The 21,856-nt window shown below is 42.5% G+C and overlaps 1 protein-coding gene across 1 annotated transcript in view; it reads right to left on the bottom strand.

Annotated features, from left to right (window-relative positions):
- Positions 1 to 290: 290 nt before the first annotated feature.
- LOC106600510 (insulin receptor) overlaps positions 291 to 21,856 on the bottom strand; it is a 95,704-nt gene continuing 74,138 nt past the window's right edge. The window contains exons 12-23 of the mRNA XM_014191920.2: positions 20,902 to 21,100; positions 18,090 to 18,382; positions 17,473 to 17,612; positions 16,613 to 16,772; positions 16,308 to 16,410; positions 15,543 to 15,610; positions 14,880 to 15,109; positions 13,882 to 13,992; positions 13,495 to 13,657; positions 12,121 to 12,250; positions 2,200 to 2,334; positions 291 to 2,001 (exon numbers count right to left, since the gene is read on the bottom strand). Of these exons, the coding sequence (XP_014047395.1) occupies positions 1,608 to 2,001; positions 2,200 to 2,334; positions 12,121 to 12,250; positions 13,495 to 13,657; positions 13,882 to 13,992; positions 14,880 to 15,109; positions 15,543 to 15,610; positions 16,308 to 16,410; positions 16,613 to 16,772; positions 17,473 to 17,612; positions 18,090 to 18,382; positions 20,902 to 21,100 (2,126 nt within the window). The 3' untranslated portion in view covers positions 291 to 1,607. The remainder of the gene's footprint in view (positions 2,002 to 2,199; positions 2,335 to 12,120; positions 12,251 to 13,494; positions 13,658 to 13,881; positions 13,993 to 14,879; positions 15,110 to 15,542; positions 15,611 to 16,307; positions 16,411 to 16,612; positions 16,773 to 17,472; positions 17,613 to 18,089; positions 18,383 to 20,901; positions 21,101 to 21,856) is intronic.

Below are 21,856 nucleotides of genomic sequence, written 5' to 3'. Positions count from 1 at the left end.
TTGGACATTCCTGCATTCAGTATGCCAATTGTACATTTGCTCAAAACATGAGACATGTGGCATTGTGTTGCGTGACAAAGCATTTTGTGTTGTGCACATGTTAGAGTGGCCTTTTATTGTCCCCAGTACAAGGTGCACCTGTGTAATGATCATACTGTTTAATCAGCTTCTTGATAATCCATCCACCTTACAGGTGTGACATATATTGGCAAAGGAGATACGCTCACTAACAAGGATGTAAACAAATTTGTGCACAAAAGTTAAGAGAAATAAGATTTTTGTGCATATCGAACATTTCTGGGATCTTTTATTTCAGCAAAGACCGACCAATTAGATGAATTGTACACATGACACAGTAAACAACAACAAAGTAAACGGTAACAGAAGCATGTGGACAGAGAAAGAGCGTGGTCATGTTGCACCGTGCTGCTTTATTTATGAAGAGCAGACAGTTTGATTTGATCTGATATCAACGGGCCAAGCCAAGAGAAAATACCAAATGCTGCTGGTTTGTCACAAGTCCAAATGATTATTAGTATGAATTCTGGATTAGAAAAAAATAAACATAAGAGACAAACATGTAAAACCTTTTTTTCTACAGACTGGAAATACCTCATGAAAGACAATGTATGTCAACCACTATGTACCAAAAAATATCAATAATATATTTATATTTTCTATACCCACTAAAATATATAAAAAGAAGCAGCTATGTCTTCTGAGGAACTCGTTTCTTTCGTCAAAATGTTTTTCTGAAACAGTTTTTTAAATATCCTTCAGCTGTAAATGTGAAAACTCAAAAGAGAAAATGAAACGTAAATAAATTAAAAATATATAACCCCAAAAATCTGTTAATTATTTCTGTGTGATGCTGGAATACTGCAGAGTGTGAGGATAAAATCGACAACAAGCTTCTCCAGTGGATCAATAAAGTTTGTTTGAAGATTTAAAAATGGATTTGAAACATTCATCCATCCAAAAGTTAGTTCTCAAGTGTGTCGTTCGTTGACGACTTGAGAGTACAAAGATACAGAGACACAGCTCCATGACATAAGACGCAGGCTACAGCCAGAGATAGAAGAGAAGGGCACTTTTACATTGAGCGACCCAGGTGGACCTCCATGGCCCAGGGAGACCCAGGGACCCAGTGAGGGCTGACCTGCCAAGGGAGAGTGCCTCGGCCTGGGCAAGGTACAGTCTGGAGAGTCCTCGGGTTAGCAGCCTTCTGGTTGTCCCAAAGTTAGATTCACAGTTGATTCCCCCAAACCGCCACCCATTTGTGGAAGATTGGAAATATATTTTTTAAGGATCAAAGACTAGAAAGAAGCACAGGGGGGTTCTTTCTTAAATACAAAAAGTGTCTGTGTGGTTGTGTGTTTCCTGTGTGAACATTAACATACATACCGTAGTCTATTGGATGTGGCATCTTGACAAGAGCATTAACGTCCTGAGATATGTACACTTCGAGAGGGCCTCTGAGTGATAAAAGTGTTTATCTATATAAAATGAAAAAACAAAACAAAAATATATTCATATCTATGCATCTGTGTGAGGGAAAAGGTTGGGCCTAAGGGGAGATAGGGATATGATATCTATATAGTGTTCTGTTAGGAGGGACTAGACCGAGGCAGAGCTAGTATCCGTCCGTTCGTCTTCCCCCCGTTCATGTGTGTGTACGGGACGTGTTCCTCGTAGCTATTTTGTCTCAACCCCAGCGACGAACCCGCTTCGTCCCTCTCCGAGCTGTGGTCTCCCCTCTGAGAGTACGAGGAACTGTGGTCCCCTCTCTGGGAGTAGGAGGACGGGTCCAGGGGAATGCTTTCCATGTTGTCCATGTCTAGGTCAAAGTCCTCCTGCTCCTGAGGCTTGTTTTCCTGACTGTAGTAGAAGGAGACCTCCTGGAAGGACCGGTGAAGGTCCTCGTGGAGCATTTCGATGATCTCCTGGAAGCTGGGACGCAGCTTGGGGTTATACTGCCAGCACATCGACATCAGGTCGTGTCTGAATAGCAGGAGAGAGGAGCTGCTGTTACATCATATAGTTAAGAGCTGATGTTCGTTGTCGTTAAAACATGATTTCATTAATATCACACACAAAAGTGTAATCCACGTTCCATACATTTCCCTTCAATAATGATTCATCTTGTTATGACCAGTCACAGCTGGACATAGATATGTACATTATGGAGGTGAGACTTACAGCCGGTCAGCACAGTTGTCTGGTCGGTCCAGAAATCCTCCGTCCATGACGAACTTCAGGACCTGCTCGTTGGACAGGCCCTGGTACGGCTGCTCCGCTAGGGTACTGACCTCCCACAGCACCACACCAAATGACCTGGGAGAGAGACACACAAAAACATAGGAGAGAGAAAAAAAATCAGTGGCAAGCAAAAACTCCATAGGTGGATAGGTAGGGAGAAAATCTTGAGAGGATCCAGATTCTGTCCATCTGGACCAGGGATGGGCAACTCCAGTGCTCAGGGGCCTGATTGGTTTCACACTTTTGCCCCAGCTAACACACCTGACTCCAATAATCATGATATTCAGTTTAGAATGAAATTAGTTTAATCAGCTGTGTTTACTAGGGACACGATGGTGGTAGGCCTGATCACCGACGACAATGAGACAGCCTATAGGGAGGAGGTCAGTGACCTGGCAGTGTGGTGCCAGGACAACAACCTCTCACTCAACGTCAGCAAGTAGTGTTAAGCAATTTATTGCTCTTTGAGATCAGTTCGGTTTTGGTTTGATTATTACAAAAATCATGGTTTTCCATTTAGGTTTCGATACATGTGGGTTGAATGTTGTCACACAGAATAAAACAATTAATAAAAGTCCCACAGTCGTGACTATTACTGCTTATCACTTATTAATATTACTTTAACAAAATATTTGTTTTATTTGATTACTATTATTTCATTCCAAGTCAACTCATACAGTATAAAGGTGCTGCCTATGCTGTCTGACAAAATCACTATTTTAGTAGTTCTTCAAAGTAAATAAGGCATTATTTTATGAGTGCTGAATACCAACTTTCAATCACTTACAGTGCCTTGCAAAAGTATTCATCCCCATTGGCGTTTTTCCTATTTTGTTGCATTACAAACTGCAATTTAAATTGATTGTGAAATGGACATACACAAAATAGTCCAAATTGGTGAAGTGAAAAAAATAACTAGTTAAAAAAAATAAAAGGGAAAAGTGGTGCGTGCATATGTATTCACCCCCTTTGCTATGAAGCCCCTGAATAAGATCTGGTGCAACCAATTACCTTCAGAAGTCACACAATTAGTTTAAATAAAGTCCACCTGTGTGCAATCTAAGTGTCACATGATTTGTCACATGATCTCAGTACATATACAGTTGAAGTCGGAAGTTTACATACACCTTAGCCAAATACATTTAAACTCAGATTTTCACAATTTCTGACATGTAATCCTAGTAAACATTCCCTGTCTTAGGTCAGTTAGGATCACCACTTTATTTTAAGAATGTGAAATGCCAGAATAATAGAGGGATTTATTTCGGCTTTTATTTCTTTCATCACATTCCCAGTGGGTCAGAAGGTTACATACACTCAATTAGTATTTGGTAGCATTAGCTTTAAATAGTTTAACTTGGGTCAAACGTTTGGGGTAGCCTTCCACAAGCTTCCCACAATAAGTTAGGTGAATTTTGGCCCATTCCTCCTTAAAGAGCTGGTGTAACTGAGTCAGGTTTGTAGGCCTCCTTGCTCGCACACACTTTTTCAGTTCTGCCCACAAATTTTATATAGGATTGAGGTCAGGGCTTTGTAAAATGGCCACTCCAATACCTTGACTTTGTTGTCCTTAATCCATAACTTTGGAAGTATGCTTGGGGTCATTGTTCATTTGCAACCAAGCTTTAACTTCCTGACTGATGTCTTGAGATGTTGTCAATATGTCAATATATCCACATAATCTTCTTTCCTCATGATGCCATTTATTTTGTGAAGTGCACAAGTCCCTCCAGCAGCAAATCACGCCCACAACATGATGCTGCCACCCCTGTGCTTCACGGTTGGAATGGTGTTCTTTGGCTTGCAAGCCTCCCCCTTTTTCCTCCAAACATAACGATGGAATTATGGCCAAACAGTTCTATTTTTGTTTCATCAGACCAGAGGACATTTCTCCAAAAAGTACGATCTTTGTCCCCATGTGCAGCTGCAAACCATAGTCTGGCTTTTTTATGGCGGTTTTGGAGCAGTGGCTTCTTCCTTGCTGAGCGACCTTTCAGGTTATGTTGGACTCGTTTTACTGTGGATATAGCTACTTTTGTACCTGTTTCCTCCAGCATCTTCACAAGGTCCTTTGCTGCTGTTCTGGGATTGATTTGCACTTTTCGCACCAAAATACGTTCATCTCTAGTAGACAGAACGCGTCTCCTTCCTGAGTGGTATGACGGCTGCGTGGTCCCATGGTGTTTATACTTGCATATTATTGTTTGTAGAGATGAACATGGTACCTTCAGGAGTTTAGAAATTGCTTGTGGAGGCCTACAATTTTTTTCTGAGGTCTTGGCTGATTTCCTTTGATTTTCTCACGATGTCAAGCAAAGAGGCACTGAGTTTGAAGGTAGGCCTTGAAATACATCCACAGGTACACCTCCAACTGACTCAAATGATGTCAATTAGCCTATCACAATCTTCTAAAGCCATGACATCATTTTCTGGAATTATCCAAGCTATTTAAAGGCACAGTCAACTTAGTGTATGTAAACTTCTGAACCACTGGAATTGTAATACAGTGAATTATAAGTGAAATAATCTGTCTGTAAACAATTGTTGTAAAAATGACTTGTGTCATGCACAAAGTAGATGTCTTAACCGACTTGCAAAACTATAGTTTGTTAACAAGAAATGTGTGGAGTGGTTGAAAAACAAGTTTTAATGACTCAGAGTCTGCAACACCTCTAAGCAAGGGGCACTACCAAGCAAGTGGCACCATGAAGACCAAGGAGCTCTTCAATCACCACCTTCCGGAGACACCTGAAACCCCACCTCTTTAAGGAATACCTAGGATAGGATAAAGTAATCCTTCTAACCCCCCCCTTAAAAGATTTAGATGCACTATTGTAAAGTGGTTGTTCCACTGGATATCATAAGGTGAATGCACCAATTTGTAAGTCGCTTTGGATAAGAGCGTCTGCTAAATGACTTAAATGTAAATGTAAATGTTCAAACAGGTCAGGGACAAAGTTGTGGAGAAGTAGAGATCAGGGTTGGGTTATAAAAAAATATCAGTAACTTTAATATCCCATAAAGCACCATTAAATCCATTATTAAAAATTGGAAAGAATATGGCACAACAACAAACCTGCCAAGAGAGGGCCGCCCACCAAAACTCACAGACCAGGCAAGGAGGGCATTAATCAGAGAGGCAACAAAGAGACCAAAGATAACCCTGAAGGAGCTGCAAAGCTCCACAGCGGAGATTGGAGTATCTGTCCATAGGACCACTTTAAGCCATACACTCCACAGAGCTGGGCTTTACGGAAGAGTGGCCAGAAAAAAAGCCATTGCTTAAAAAAATAAATAAGCAAACACTTTTGGTGTTCTGCAAAAGGCATGTGGGAGACTCCCCAAACATATGGAAGAAGGTACTCTGGTCAGATGAGACGAAAATTTAGCTTTTTGGCCACCAAGGAAAACGCTATGTCTGGCGCAAACCCAACACCTCTCATCACCCCGAGAATACCATCCCCACAGTGAAGCATGGTGATGGCAGCATCATGCTGTGGGGATGATTTTCATCGGCAGGGACTGGGAAACTGGTCAGAATTGAAGGAATGATGGATGGCGCTAAATACAGGGAAATTCTTGGGGGAAACCTGTTTCAGTCTTCCAGAGATTTGAGACTGGGACGGAGGTTCACCTTCCAGCAGGACAATGATCCTAAGCATACTGCTAAAGCAACACTCGATGGGTTTAATGTCTTGGAATGGCCTAGTCAAAGCCCAGACCTCAATCCAAATGAGACTCTGTGGTATGACTTAAAGATTGCTCTACACCAGCGGAACCCATCCAACTTGAAGGAGCTGGAGCAGTTTTGCCTTGAAGAACGGGCAAAATCCCAGTGGCTAGATGTGCCAAGCTTATAGAGACATACCCCAAGAGACTTGCAGCTGTAATTGCTTCAAAAGGTGGCTCTACAAAGTATTGACTTTGGGGGGGGGGTGAATAGTTATGCATGCTCAAGATCTTCAAAGTGGTAGGCATGTTGTGTAAATCAAAAGATACAAACCCCCCAGAAATCAATTTTAATTCCAGGTTGTAAGGCAACAAAATAGGAAAAATGCCAAGGGGGGGTGAATACTTTCGCAAGCCTCTGTAGATCAGGGTTCCCCCCCACCCCCCCGGGTACACATTTTTGTTTCTGCCCTAGTACAACACAGCTGATTCAAACAACCAAGTCATCATCAAGCTTTGGTTCAGCTGTGTAGTGCTAGGGCAAAAACAAAAATGTGCACCCAGGGGGTGCCCCAGGACCGAGTTTGGGAAACCCCGTCTGTATCTTTAGGCTTGCGAAGCAGCTGCTTTTATATCCCTCTTGAACGCATGTTCTCTCTTCTCTCAGTCTCCGTGTCTTGCTCTGCACAGACCGGACAAAGTTTAAGTGGGCGTGCAATGGATTATGGTCATTGTAGTTAATTACCATGTTTTCGGCGCTAAACTATGTAGAATATTGGCCTGTCGGAAACTACAACTTCCTACCACATTGCACAGTTCAGGCTTGATCTGATTTATCTGTACAGAAACTGCACATCGAGCTCAGAGAAAAATAATGAACAAAATGGAATTCAAATAATTGAACAGACGTCGGTCAATTAGTTGTTTAAAAACGGAAAAATAACCAAAATTTCAGTTAATCGCTCAGCACTATCAGCAAGACAAAGGAGCTGATTGTGGACAACAGGAAACGGAGGGCCGAGCACCCCCCATCCACGTCGACAGGGCTGTACTGGTGCGGGTCGAGAGTGTCAAGTTCATTGGTGTCCACCTCATTAAGGAATTAACATGGTCCACACACCAACACAGTTGTGAAGAAGGTGTGACAATGCCTCTTCTCCCTCAGGAGTCTGAAAAGATTTGGCATGGGCCCTCAGATCCTCAAAAAGTTATAAAGCTGCACCATTGAAAGCATCTTGACTGGCTGCATCACCACTTGCTATAGCAACTACTTGGCAAGGCGCTACATGCCATCCGAGCTCTCTGCCATCCAGGACCTTTCTACCAGGCGGTATCAGGGGAAGGCCCTAAAAATTGTTAAAGACTCCAGCCACCCTAGTCATAGACTGTTCTCTCTGCTACTGCATGGCAAGCGGTACCAATGCACCAAGTCTGTAACCAACAGGACCAATAGAGGCTGGTGGGATGAGCTATAGGAGGATGGGCGCATTGTAATGGCTGGAATGGAATTAATGGAACAAAGTCAAACGTGATTTCCATATGCTTAATGTGTTTGATACTGTTCAATTTATTATATTCCAGGCATTACAATGAGCCCGTCCTCCTTTAGCTCCTCCAACCAGCCTCTACTGATCAGGTCCCTGAACAGCTTTTACTCCCAAACCACAAAAGCCAATTTATGCTTGATCCAAAAATGGAGGCATGCAGAGGCAATATGGAGATCTGTACCGCATCGCTGTGCGCCTCCCAAATTTTGTAATGATGCAGAGGGCTCCGTATAGCTCCGCAGTGACATGATTGGTTGACGGTAGGTGGGGCGGGAGGTCCTGTATAAACACAAACTTACTTCCTTGACAACTTCCCTCACAACAACTATGCTCAACAGCTCTGCGCTGCTCCGTAAAGCGCAAGAAGTATGAATGCCCTGATGTCTGCAGAGGCCATATCACCGCAAATGCTGCACGGCCAATGCAGATGCCGGATTGACCATGCAGGGCCTTTACGACTGCTAAATAGTTAACCAAATAGCTTCCCGGACTATCTGCATTGACTCTTTTTGCACTCTCTTTTGACTCATCACAGACGCTGCTGCTACCGTTTATTATCTATCCTGTTGCAGAGTCACTTTACCCCTAACTATATGTACATATTTACCTAAATTGCCTCGTACCCCTGCATATCGAATCGGTACCTCGTATACAGTCGTGGCCAAAAATATTGGCATCCTTGCACTTTTTTAAATTAACCCACAATTTTCCCTAAAAATAAGCTTAAATTGAACAAAGTATTTGGTCTCCACAATTCTTTATTTCACTGTTAATATTACAGAACCTTTGTTTTTGACTCAGAACTTAATATATCCATTTAAATCAGAAATGGCATTGACAAAATTATTGACACCCTAGACTTAATATTTGGTAGCACAGCCTTCGGTCAAAATAACTGCAATCAAGCGCTTCCTATAACCATCAATGAGCGTCCTGCACCTCTGTACTGGCAGTTTGGCTAACTCCACTTGTGCAAACTGCTGCAGCAGTTCTCCCAGATTAGAAGGGTGCCTTCTCCTAACTGCTGTTTTCAGATCTCTCCACGTTTTCAATGAGATTTAGATTTGGACTCACTGCTGGCCACTTCAGAACAGTCCAGCATTTTGTCTTGAACCATTCCTGGGTGTGTTTGGGGTCGTGCTGGAAGATCCATGACCTTCGACGGAGACCGAGCTTTCTGACACTGGGTCCGACATTGCGCTCCAAAATACCTTGGTATCATCCTGTTTTCATGATGCCATGCACACGTTCAAGGCACCCGGTGCCAGAGACAGCAAAGCAACCCCAAAACATCACTGAACCTCCTCCATGTTTGACTGTAGGGAAGGTGTTCTTTTCTTTGAAAGCTTAATTTTGTTTTCTGTACTTTACCAAAAAGCTATAATTTGGTGTTTTGGGAAATTGCAGTCAGGCTTTCTTATGTCTTTCTCTCAGCAGTGGGGTCCTCCTGGGTCTCCTACCATATAACCCCCTTTCATTGAGTTGGCAACGGATGGTATGAGTTGAAACTGTCGTACCTTGTGTCTGAATGTCAGCTTGAATCTGTGTGGCAGTTGACCGAGGTGCTTTCTCCACCATTCAAACAGTCCTTCGCTGCAATCTTCCATCAAATTATCTTGTGGCCACGTCCAGTGAAGTTGGCTACAGTGGCATGGGCCTTAAACTTCTTGATAACATTATGTACGGTGGAAACAGGAACATCAAGGTCTCTGGAGATGGACTTGTAGCTTTGAGATTGTCCATGCTTGGCTACAATCTTGTGTCTGACCTCATCAGATAATTCTCTGGTTTTCTTTCTTTTGTCCATGCTCATTGCAGTACACACAGTGATACAAAACAGGAGAATGAGTCCCTTTTTCTATTCAAACTGGTTGAATATGTGATTTTTATACTGCAGGCACCATAGGTGAGTTCAATTCCAAAATAAATGAGAATCACCTGCTTGAAATCTAATTATTTCTAACTACTTCTAGAAGGTGCCAATAATATTGTCTGGCTCATTTGGGGGAAAGGGGGATACCTAGTCAGTTGTACAACTGAATACCTTCAACTGAAATGTCTCTTCCGCATTTAACCCAACCCCTCTGAATCAGAGAGGTGTGGGGGGCTGCCTTAATTGACATCCACATCGTTGGCGCCTGGGGAACAGTGGGTTAACTGCCTTGCTCGGGGGCAGAACGACAGATTTTTACCTTGACAGCTCGGGGATTTGATCCAGCAACCTTTTGGTTACTGGCCCAATGCTCTAACCACTAGGCTACCATTGTAGGATTTCTTTGTGGCATTAGCTAAGATTTTGTGAATTTTTTGTTTTGTTCAACTGCACACCGAAGACATAAATATATGGATACCAAAATATGTTTAATTTCAACAGTTTCCTGGAAGAAATGGTGTATTGTTCGAAAAAGGTTATCGTTACTCATTGTGTATTTATTCCTCGTGTTTTAATATACAGTACCAGTTAAAAGTTTGGACACACCTACTCGTACAAGGGTTTTCTTTATTTTTACTACATTGTAGAATAATAGTGAAGACACGAAGACTATGAAATGACACATAAGGAATCATGTAGTAACCAAAAAAGTGTTGAACAAATCAAAATATATTTTATATTTGAGATTCTTCAAAGTAGCCACCCTTTGCCTTGATGACAGCTTTGCACACTCTTGGCATTCTCTCAACCAGCTTCACCTGGATTTTCCAAAAGTCTTGAAGGAATTCCCACATATGTTGAGCACTTGTTGGCTGCTTTTCCTTCACTCTGTGGTCCAACTCATCCCAAACCATCTCAATTGGGTTGAGGTCGGGTGATTGTGGAGGCAAGGTCATCTGATGCAGCACTCCATCACTCTCCTTCTTGGTCAAATAGCCTTTACACAGCCTGGAGGTCATTGTCATGTTGAAAACCAAATGATAGTCTCACTAAGCGCAAACCAGATGGGATGGCGTATCGCTGCAGAATGCTGTGGTAGCCATGCTGGTTAAGTGTGCCTTGAATTCTAAATAAATCACAGACAGTGTCAGCAACCTCACACCATCACAACCCCTCCTCCTCCATGCTTCACGATGAGAACCACACATGCGGAGATAATCCATTCACCTACTCTACGTCTCACAAAGACACAGTGGTTGACACCAAAAATCTTACATTTGGACTCATCAAACCAAAAGACAGATTTCCACCGGTCTAATGTCCATTGCTCGTGTTTCTTGGCCCAAGCAAGTCTCTACTTCTTATTGGTGTCCTTTAGTTGTGGTTTCTTTGTAGCAATTTGACCATCAAGGCCTGATTCACGCAGTCTCCTCTGAACAGTTGATGTTGAGCTGTGTCTGTTACTTGAACTCCGTGAAGCATTTATTTGGGCTGCAATTTCTGAGGCTGGTAACTCAAACTTATCCTCTGCTGCAGAGGTAACTCTGGGTCTTCCATTTCTGTGGCGGTCTTCATGAGAGCCAGTTTCATCAGAGCAGTTGATGGTTTTCGCGACTGCACTTGAAGAAACTTTCAAAGTTCTTGAAATTTTCCGGATTGACTAATGATGGACTGTCATTTATCTTTGCTTATTTGAGCTGTCCATAATATGGACTTGGTCTTTAACCAAATAGGACTATCTTCTGTATACCACCCCTTCTAGAAGGTGCCAATAATATTGTCTGGGTCACTACACAACTGATTGGCTCAAACGCATTAAGGAAATAAATTCCACAAATTAACTTTTAACAAGGCACACCTGTTAATTGAAATGCATTCCAGGTGACTACCTCATGAAGCTAGTAGAGAGTGCCAACAGTGTGCAAAACTGTCATCAAGGCAAAGGGCAAAGCTACTTTGAATAATCTCAAATATAAAATATATTTCTATTTGTTTAACACTTTTTTGGTTACTACATATGTGTTATTTCATAGTTATGATGCATTCACTATTATTCTACAATGTAGAAAATAGTCAAAATAAATAAAAACCCTTGAATGAGTAGGTGTGTCCAAACTTTTGACTGGTACTGTATATAGATTTCCCTCTCTGTATTGTTGTGTCACACCCTGATCTTTTTCACCCGTCTTTTGCTTGTCTCCACCCCCCACCCGGTCTCCCATTTGTCCCCATTATCGCCTGGTTATTTATACCAGTGTTTTCTGTTTGTCTGTTACCAGTTTGTCTTGTCCTGTGAAGTCTTACCAGCGTGTTTTCCCGTTTTCCAGTCTTGCTAGTTTCTGTTTTCTAGTCTCCCCGGTTCTGACCCTTCTGCCTGCCCTGAGCTTGCCTGATGTTCTGTACCTGTTTATTGCTGCCTTGGATTTCGGACCATTCTGCCTGCCCTGAGCCTGCCTGCCGTTCTGTACCTCTGACTCTACCCTGGATTACTGTCCTCTGACTGCCCTCGACCTGGCCTGTCCCCTTGTATAATAAATATTATGAGAATTGTACTATCTGCCTCCTGTGTCTGCATCTGGTCATATCCTGAGTCGTGATATGTTGGGAAAAACAGACCGGTTGTTTACAAAGCATGTGACAAATAACATTTGAATGGTGAAAAACAGTGACACCACTTCGGCCCGTGAGGACTGCAGTTGCCCATCCCTGCTTTCGACAGTCGGCAAGCATTCACACAGAGAAAGACAGACAAACACAGTCAAGTGTCCTCACCAGCAGTCTGAGTTTGCTGTGAACACTCCGTCCTTCAGAGACTCAGGAGCCATCCAGCGGACAGGAAGCAGACCCTTCCCTCCCTTCCTGTAGTAGTCTGTCTCATAGATGTCTCTGGTCATACCAAAGTCTGAAGGAGAGGGGGACAATTATAACACAACCCACAGATCTGTTATGACCCTATCAAAAACATTCAAATGATATTCTTTGACTTGGTTTTAAACTATATTAACATATTAAACGCTTAATAAGGGTGTATTTAACTGATTAATGTATAGTCCGTAGAAACAGTACAACTGAATTTGTTCGACTCCCCTCCTTTAAAAGTAAGGGGGTGAGTTGCCATACCTCCTATCTTGACAGTCAAGTACTGTCGGCCATTTGTGTGTGTATATATTGGAGCTGGGCGATATGGACAAAAAGTCACAACGCGAAAAATGTAACTATTTTGCTCGATAACGATAAATAGAACAATACATTTTGTTTTTAATGGACAGTTACTTTACATTAGCGGCAGGGCTCTATACATCTTTTTCCCAGTGCCAAGTAAGACAACAGATGGTAGCCTATGATTAAAAAAGCTATTTCATCTAACATATCCATGGAATGCATGATTTATATTTTTAGGTGCAACCGGTCAAAATAGGATCCAGAATTATCATATTTATTTTTGGGTGCTTCAGAGAGGAATTTGCCGACATCTTTGTGGCCTAGGCTACATTATTCACCGCCTGAGAAAGTGGGAACTCAAAACACTTAGCTAGATTGCTAACTCTAAATATGATTTTTTTGCTGGATAGCCATGTAGGCTAATTGATTAATCTGTTAGTTAATGTAATGTCGTACAAAAACTTTCCAGCACTAGGCCTAGGCTACTTGATGTAGGCCTGTTCACCGCAAGTGGAGCGCTCCACTCGGCTCCACAACAAAACCCATACTAAATACCCTACTCCGGTTGTAAAGTGGTACCATGAACTCAAAATATAGAAATGATATACTCCCAGAAAGCTGTGACTCTCCTCTCTGTAACTAGAACAACAGTAGTTGTTTTGAAAACTGTATTTTTCCCGCAATTACATTTTGAGCGACGATCATATTCTCAGAATGCATCTGTCTATCCTTCGTGCGCAGTCGGGAGAGGGAGTGAGAGTGGCTCGTTCACACAGCAGCCAAAAGCGAAACAGGCAGATACTTTCATAACAGGAACAAACATAATGCATAGGCTATTACTGTTGACCAAATAATGGTTTTAGAACAATCTACAGGAACGTTGTGTAGCAAAATCACAGAAAATGACCGTCATAAGCAAAATAAGGTAATGTTGATAATTTTCGGTTTATCATCCCAGCTCTAGTGTATATATGTGTACTCTACCTCCTATCTTAACAGTGAAGTCCTGCGCCACCATGCAGTTCCTAGCAGCCAGGTCTCTGTGGACAAACTTCTTGGCGTTGAGGTAGGCCATGCCATCTGCTATCTCTGCTGCCATCTGAATCATCTCCTTCAGAGTGGGGGGCGGGCGCCCTGTAGGGTTATTCTGTAAAAAATAAACAATAATACATTTATTAATACTAGGGCTATTTTACAAAACATGGGGGTCACGATAATTCTAGGTTGCATCCCAAATGGCACCCAATTCCATATATAGTGCACCACTTTTGACCAGGGCCTATAGAGCTCAGGTCAAAAGTAGTGCACTATATAGGGAATCGGGTGCAATTTAGTCTCGCTCTGTCCAGTAGAGTGTGTGTGTGTACGTACCTCAGAGTCAGGGCGGAGGCAGCGCAGGTAGCTCTTCAAATCACCGTGTGTCATCAGCTCCATGACAACAAGAGTGGGCTGGCCCTTAGAGACCACACCCATCAGACGCACCTGAGGGAATATTTTGTTTACCTTGCTTGCTTTGATTCTTGAACTGTGGCAGCTACCAACACCTACTTTTTGAAGACAATTCTACTATTCATGATCATGGTATGTGGTGGTCTCACCTTCCTCACCAATAGTTTGTGTCGGGAGGCTAGCGTCAGTCTGTTAGGTCTGGAGTATTTATCCTGTCTTATCCAGTGTCCTGTGTGAATTTAAGTATGCTCCCTCTAATTCTCTCTCTCTCCCTTCCCTCCCAGAGGACCTGAACCCTGGGACCATGCCTCAGGACTACCTGGCCTGATGACTCCTTGCTGTCCCCAGTCCACCTGGTCGTGCTGCTGCTCCAGTTTCAACTGTTCTGCTTGCGGCTATGAACCCTGACCTGTTCACTGGACGTGCTACCTTGTCCCGGACCCGACTCTCTCTCTCTACCGCACCTGCTGTCTCTAACTCTGAATGCTTGGCTATGAAAAGCCAACTGACATTTACTCCTGAGATGCTGACCTGTTGCACCCTCTACAACCACTGTAATTATTATTATTTGACCCTGCTGGTCATCTATGAACGTTTGAACATCTTGGCCATGTACTGTTATAATCTCCACCTGGCACAGCCAGAAGAGGACTGGCCACTCCTCAGAGCCTGGTTCCTCTCTAGGTTTCTGCCTTTCTAGGGAGTTTTTCCTAGCCACCATGCTTCTACACCGGCATTGCTTAATGTTTGGGGTTTTAGGCTGAGTTTCTGTACAGTACTTTGTGACATCGGCTGATGTAAAAAGGGCTTTATAAATACATTTGATTGATTGATTGATCGATCCTTATTACAAGCTGCTAAATGACAAAAATGTAAACGTAAGGTGGCATCCCCTTCTATAACCTCTGTAGGTCTCTTACCACATGGTGGCAGGTGAAGCCCTTCATGACGGAGGCCTCGTTGAGGAACTCTATTCTCTCTCTCAGACTGGCCGACTCGTTGACCGTCTTCACCGCCACGCTTGTCTCTGGCTCGCCCTTCACGATGTCCTTGGCGATGCCCTCGTAGACCATGCCGAACGAGCCCTGACCCAGTTCACGCAGGATGTTGATCTTATCCCTGCCCACCTCCCAGTCATCAGGCTCGTACACTGCAGATCACAACACACACACACAGTCAATGTTAGGACACTACTAGACATTAACGATCAAGTCTTACATTTACATTTTAGTCATTTAGCAGACGCTCTTATCCAGAGCAACTTACAGTAGTGAATGCATACATTTCATTAAAAAATGTTTATCCGTACTGGTCCCCCGTGGGAATCGAACCCACAACCCTGGCGTTGCAAACACCATGCTCTACCAACTGAGCCACACAGGATCCAAGTCTTGTACATTCTACATCTCTGATTAGCATAGACATCCACCATAGTGCTAATGTTGTGACAGATAGTATGTGTCAGTTGTCTATTTACATGGTATACTAGTTTGAACATCAAAATCCAGTCAGCAATGCCTTTAAACAGGTGTATTCACAAAGGTCAGCTAAGAATAAAGAATATTATTATAATGTGTCCTTACTGTCAGCAGCACTAAGGTACTCTGGGTTGGAGGATGTGTAGAGGGGTCCAGAGGGGCCCTGGGTTTGCCTTGAGGGAACACAAGGAGGTAGGGGTTAATAATATATCATGATTATACACTGAGTGCACAAAACATGACAGACTGACCAGATGAAAGCTATGATCCATTATTGATGTCACTTGTTAAATCCACGTCCATCAGTGTAGATGAAGGGGAGGAGACAGGTTAAGGATTTTTAAACCTCGAGACAATTGAGACATGGATTGTGTATGTGTGCCATTCAGAGGATTAATGGGTAAGACAAAAGATTTAAGTGTCTTTGAACGGGGTATGGTAGTAGGTGCCAGGGTGCACCGGTTTGAGTGTTTCAAGAACTGCAACACTGCTGGGTTTTTCACGCTCAACCGTTTCCAGTGTGTATCAAGGCTTGTAAGTAAGCATTTCATGGTAAAGTCTTCACTTGTTGTATTGCATGTGGCAAATAAAGTTTGATTTGAAGAATGGTCGGTCCCACACCCAAAGGACATCCAGCCAACTTGAATGAAATCAAATGGAAATTTAGACCACTATTAGTTGAGTCATGTGTTAGTGCTGGGCTGTAACAAAAGCCTATACATACTACTGGTGTAATCCTACTAGTCAGGAGAGAAGCTGTGTAACACTACGTACCTTTTCTTGAACAACAGACTACACACCAGGCCGATTCTTTCATAGACAGTTGGGTTGGCTGTAGTAAGATAGACGTGTAGAAAGCATAATACTTACTTCTTCTTGAACATGACGAATCCTCCCGCTGTCATCAGTATCAGCAAAACGATAAAAATGACTGAACCAATGATAATCTTCAACATGTTGGATGGATCAACCCCTAAAAACACATCGCCATGGAGAAAGTCAGTTATGGTCACACAATTATTTTCTTAATTTTACTGTGCCTCAGTGCGCTCTAATGTTTAGGAGACTTAGGCCAGGTTTCTGGTAGTGCTAATGTAAAAGCTGTATATACAACTTATATTTGATTGATTCACTGATTGGTCAAGCGGTCTGTGGTGTGTTTGTACGTCTCTTACGCAGGTCTTCTACGTAGAAGTGTGTGGGTTCAGTCCAGGAGCCGTTTCCTGCCAGCGAGGTGGCTCGGATCCTCACAGTATAATTCCCAGGATGCACCACTCTCAGCTTGCAGCCCTCCGACTGCTGGTACATCTTCCTGGACACACAGTGGTGCAGCTCCTAGAACAAACACACACTTTATTGTAATTTATTTATCTGTGTTGTAAGAGGAGAGGAATTGGAGGGGACAGGAGAAGGGCTGAATAAGCCACTTAAGATATATATTTTTTTTGTGGTTGAAGTATTGATTGAGAAGAGGAATTGATAAAACAGGACATGCGTAATAATAGACTTAAGATTGGAAACAACACACAGAGCAAATAGAAATGAATGTCTATGTGAATCAGATGTGTTTTGAAATCATTGCATATAAGCCAATAATAAAACTAATGACCTGATTTGAGAAAAACATGTTTGTGCAATAACTATTATTTGAGAACCACCGGAGTGATTATGTTGTTTTCAACATCAGCGATGACTATGGCCTTTGCAACGTTTCCATGGTAACTAAAACACAGCGCTGATGCAACATCGGGCTATTATTACTTTTCCATTAACGGTCCTATTCACTAAATGAGAGCAGAGAGACTGTGGTACTGTTCATTGTATCTGTATTATATTAAGTGAGACTATGGGGCACATCACATCCAGTGTTCAGTATTTGTCTGTTTGTGTGTGCGTGCATGCGTCTGCTTGTGTGTGTGTTTATGCTTGCGTACCTGTGTGTGTTTACATGCGTGTGTGTGTGTGTGTGTGTATGTGTGTGTGTCTGTCTGCTTATGTGCCTGTGTGTCTGTGTGACATGTATGAGAGCACTTACCTCTGTGTCTCCCAGTCTCTTATAGTTGACTTCATACAGGATGATCATGCCGTTGGGGGCATTAGGCTCAAGCCACTTAATATGAACTGTGTACTCAGTCACGTCGTAGCTGATGGGCCCCACTATGTCATCTGCTTTGTCTGTTGACAGGATACAAAAGGTGTTAAAATGGCCTCATTACTCTATCCTACTACTACAAACATCCTTGGTCTAGAAATACTGTGCAAAAGTAGACAAGAAATCATCATATTAAACTGGTTTATTACTTCTTACAGTGGTTTCTTAAAGGGATACTTTGGTTTATTACTTCTTACAGTGGTTTCTTAAAGGGATACTTTGGGATTTGGTAATGAGGGCCTTTTTCTACTTCCCCAGAGTAAGATTCAATTTTTATGCTAGCAGATACCATTGACTTCCAGTCATTGCCCTAACGCTAGTTAGCATTGGCTTGCGAAACTACGTCCAACTTTCTTCATACTGGACACAGAGACATCAAAATGGTATCCATGAGTTCATCAAACTCTGGGAAAGTAGATAAAAGGCCTCATTACCAAAGTATCGCTTTAAGTAGTGGGTGTGCGTGTATGTGTAGTGTACTAGTATGTAGATAGCCTCACCCTCAGGCATGGTGCGAGCTGAGACGAAGGCTGCCAAACTGCAGCGTGAGGGGTCTGTGTGGTGGTTGCAGGCCAGCACATCGATCTGGTACGAGGTAAAGTGTCGGAGGCCGGAGATGACCGTAGACTCCTTGGAAAACACTGTCAGCTGGATTTTAGTGCTCTCCACACCATTTCCATCGTCACTATCTGGGCCGCGGGTGGCGAAACCTTCGGACAGGGTGGTGGGTGTCGTCGTGAATGACGGCTGCGTCTGATTGGCTACGCCCATGGTGGAGCGGCGCTGTCTTGGTCTTGGAGGGAATGAGGGATAATCAACTCATTAATCAAATCAATCATTTATTTTATTCTAACAACTATTTGCTAAATATATCACACCATTATGTTGAGTTTATTGCTACTGGGTAGATTCGTATTCATAAGGCACTAAACGAAATGACGATTCAATTAGCCTTTAAGAAAAAATAAACTGTTGCGTCCCAACAGTCTCTCCTTCCTCCTGAAGTGTGCACTCGTTCATTACTCCCCATACATTTCATAGCATGCCCCCCGGTGTAGACATGGGCTAGAAAGAGTTTCCATGTCAGTAATTTCTTTTCAAATCTATGAACACTTCGGGAGAAAGGAGAGATTATTGGGACGCACCCCATCCCTGTGTTGTCAGAGTTGGATGATGTGTGTTGCTGGGGAAACAGTATGCTGGTAAAGATCGCTCAGCTTGTCTGACAACAGGAAGGGAAGGGATGGCAGTACAAATGATGAATAACGACAGCTTACCTAAAACACACTGTGAATGTGTGTGTGTTCGAGGTCGACCGATTATGAATTTTCTATGCCGATCCTGATTATTGGAGGACCAAAAATGGCCGATACCGATTAATCAGACGATTTATATATATATATATATATATATATATATATATATATAGATTTTATTTATGTATATATATATATATATATATACACATAAATAAAATCTATTTAGTCTCAAATAAATAATGAAACATGCTCAATTTGGTTTAAATAATGCAAAAACAAAGTGTTGGAGAATAAAGTAAAAGTGCAATATGTGCCATGTAAAAAAGCTAACGTTCCTTGCTCAGAACATATGAAAGCTGGTGGTTCAATATTCCCAGTTATTCAATATTCCCAGTTAAGAAGTTTTAGGTTGTAGTTATTATAGGAATTATGACACGTTGACTATTTCTCTCTATACCATTTGTATTTCATATACCTTTGACTATTGGATGTTCTAATAGGCACTTTAGTATTGCCAGCCTAATCTCGGGAGTTGATAGGCTTGAAGTCATAAACAGCGCTGTGATTCAATCATTGCTAAGAGCTGCTGGCAAACGCAGTAAAGTTTGAATGAGTGCTTGCCAGCCTGCTGCTGCCTATCACCGGTCAGCCAGACTGCTCTATCAAATCATAATATAATAAACACAGAAACACGAGCCTTAGGTCATTAATATGGTCAAATCCGGAAACTATCATTTTGAAAACAAAACGTTTATTCTTTCAGTGAAATACGGAACTGTTCCGTATTTTATCAAAAGGGTGGCATCCATAAGTCTAAATATTGCTGTTACATTGCACAACCTTCAATGTTATGTCATAATTATGTACAATTCTGGCAAATTAGTTCACAACGAGCCAGGTGGCCCAAACTGTTGCATTTACCCCGACACAATTTCCCTAGTTAATATTGCCTGCTAACATGAATTTCTTTTAACTAAATATGCAGGTTTAAAAATATATACTAATGTGTATTGATTTTAAGAAAGGCATTGATGTTTATGGTTAGGTACATTTGTGCAAAGATTGTGCTTTTTCAGCAATGCACTTTTGTTATATCATCCCCCGTTTGGCGAAGTTGAAGTAGGCTGTGATTCGATGATAAATTAACAGGCCCCGCGTTGATTATATGCAACGCAGGACAAGCTAGTTAACCTAGTAATATCATCAACCATGAGTAGTTAACTAGTGATTATGTGAAGATAGATTGTTTTTTATAAGCTAATTTTAATGCTAGCTGGCAACTTTCATCGGCTCCTTGATGCACTCGCGTAACAGGTGGTCAGCCTGCCACGCAGTTTACTCATGGATTGCAATGTAATTGGCCATAATCGGCATCCAAAAACGCCGATTACCGATTGTTATGAAAACTTGAAATCGTCCCTAATTTAGCGGCCATGCCGATCGGTTGACCTCTAGTGTGTGTACATGATGTGTGTGTACATGTTATGTATGTTGGTTCTTTTGTACCCTGATTACACAATTAACAAATTCTAATTTATACAATAAAGACTTTGACTGATTGATTTATCAATCAATCGATATCAATCAAATGTATTTTATAAAGTCCTTTTACATCAGCAGTTGTCACAAAGGGCTTATACAGATACCCAGTCTATAACCCTAAAGAGCAAGCAATGCAGACGTAGAAGCACAGTGGCTAGGAATAACTCCCCTAGAAAGGCAGGAACCTAGGAAGAAACCTAGAGAGGAACCAGGCACCGAGGGTGGCCAGTCCTCTTCTGGCTGTGCCGGGTGGAGATTAGAAAAGTATATGGCTATTAAAGCCAGATTGTTCTTCAAGATGTTCAAACGTTCATAGATGACCAGCAGGGTCAAATAATAATCATAGTGGTTACAGAGGGTGCAACAGGTCAGCACCTCAGGAGTAAATGTCAGTTGGCTTTTCATAGCCGAGCATTCAGGTCAAGACAGCAGGTGCGGTAGAGAGAGAAATAGAGACATTTGTCCTTGATTGATTGATTGACTGACTGACTGAGGTAGATGTCATACGTACTTGGGCTCGAAGACCTCGTTGTGGATGTAGTTCTCGAAGGTCTTGCGGTACTCTGAGTCCTCTGCCTCCTTCTTCAGCTGTTTGTCTGTTTTGGGACAGGCACAGCAGCGGCCACCCTGCCCCTCGTCCTCAGTCTGGTTCCACTTGGCCTCCTCATCACTGTCCACTTGGGTGGGCACACGCGACGGCAGCTTCATACCTGGAGGGAGGCAGGGAGAGAGAGTCCGAGGCAAAGACGGACAGAGACACAGAGACAGAGAGAGGCAGAGAGAGAAATAGACATACAAAGATGGAGACAGGAGGAGACACACAGTCAGAGGCAGACAAAGATGGAGACAGAGACAGGCGCACAGAGACAGGCACACAGAGACAGGCACACAGAGACAGGCACACAGAGACAGGCACACAGAGCCGGGGGAGCCTGTCATTAATTGTCAGCAATATCTTTTCTGGTTGATATACACCTACTCTGACATTATTCCCCTACAGACTAGTGTTGTCTAGACTCCTGACTGTTTGGGTGAGTGAGTGGGAGTAGAGGAGGAGAAGAAGTTAAAGAGCATGTGTGTGTGTGCCACAGAGTGAGTGGCTGCCACTTGTTAGATGGCCAAATCAGGTAAAGAACTATTCCATCCCCCTCAATCACAGAACTTCACAGTCTCTCACACCCTGACCTTTCAGCAGTGTTTTCCAAGTACATGGAGTAGCACATAGAAAACGTAGCCAGCCAGGGTGTTCCAGGACTGGGGTGAATTTCTTTTGTAGAACGAGCTCTATTTTGGTGGCCTCTGGTACATTCTAATGCCTTGATTCTATTCGATATACACAACTAAATCATTGAATACTTTAACAACTTTACCTCCCAGATTGGTAAAATGAGGTGTAATATTGAGAAAAAAGACGAGACTTAACAATTAAAATGACTGAAAATGTATGAATTCAGCGTGTTAGTTGT

The sequence above is a fragment of the Salmo salar genome, chromosome ssa03 (assembly GCF_905237065.1).
Source record: "Salmo salar chromosome ssa03, Ssal_v3.1, whole genome shotgun sequence".
NCBI classification, from domain to species: Eukaryota; Metazoa; Chordata; class Actinopteri; order Salmoniformes; family Salmonidae; genus Salmo; species Salmo salar.
The sequence above is the reverse complement of the archived record's forward strand: the minus strand, read 5'-3'. Positions and strand labels throughout refer to the sequence as shown.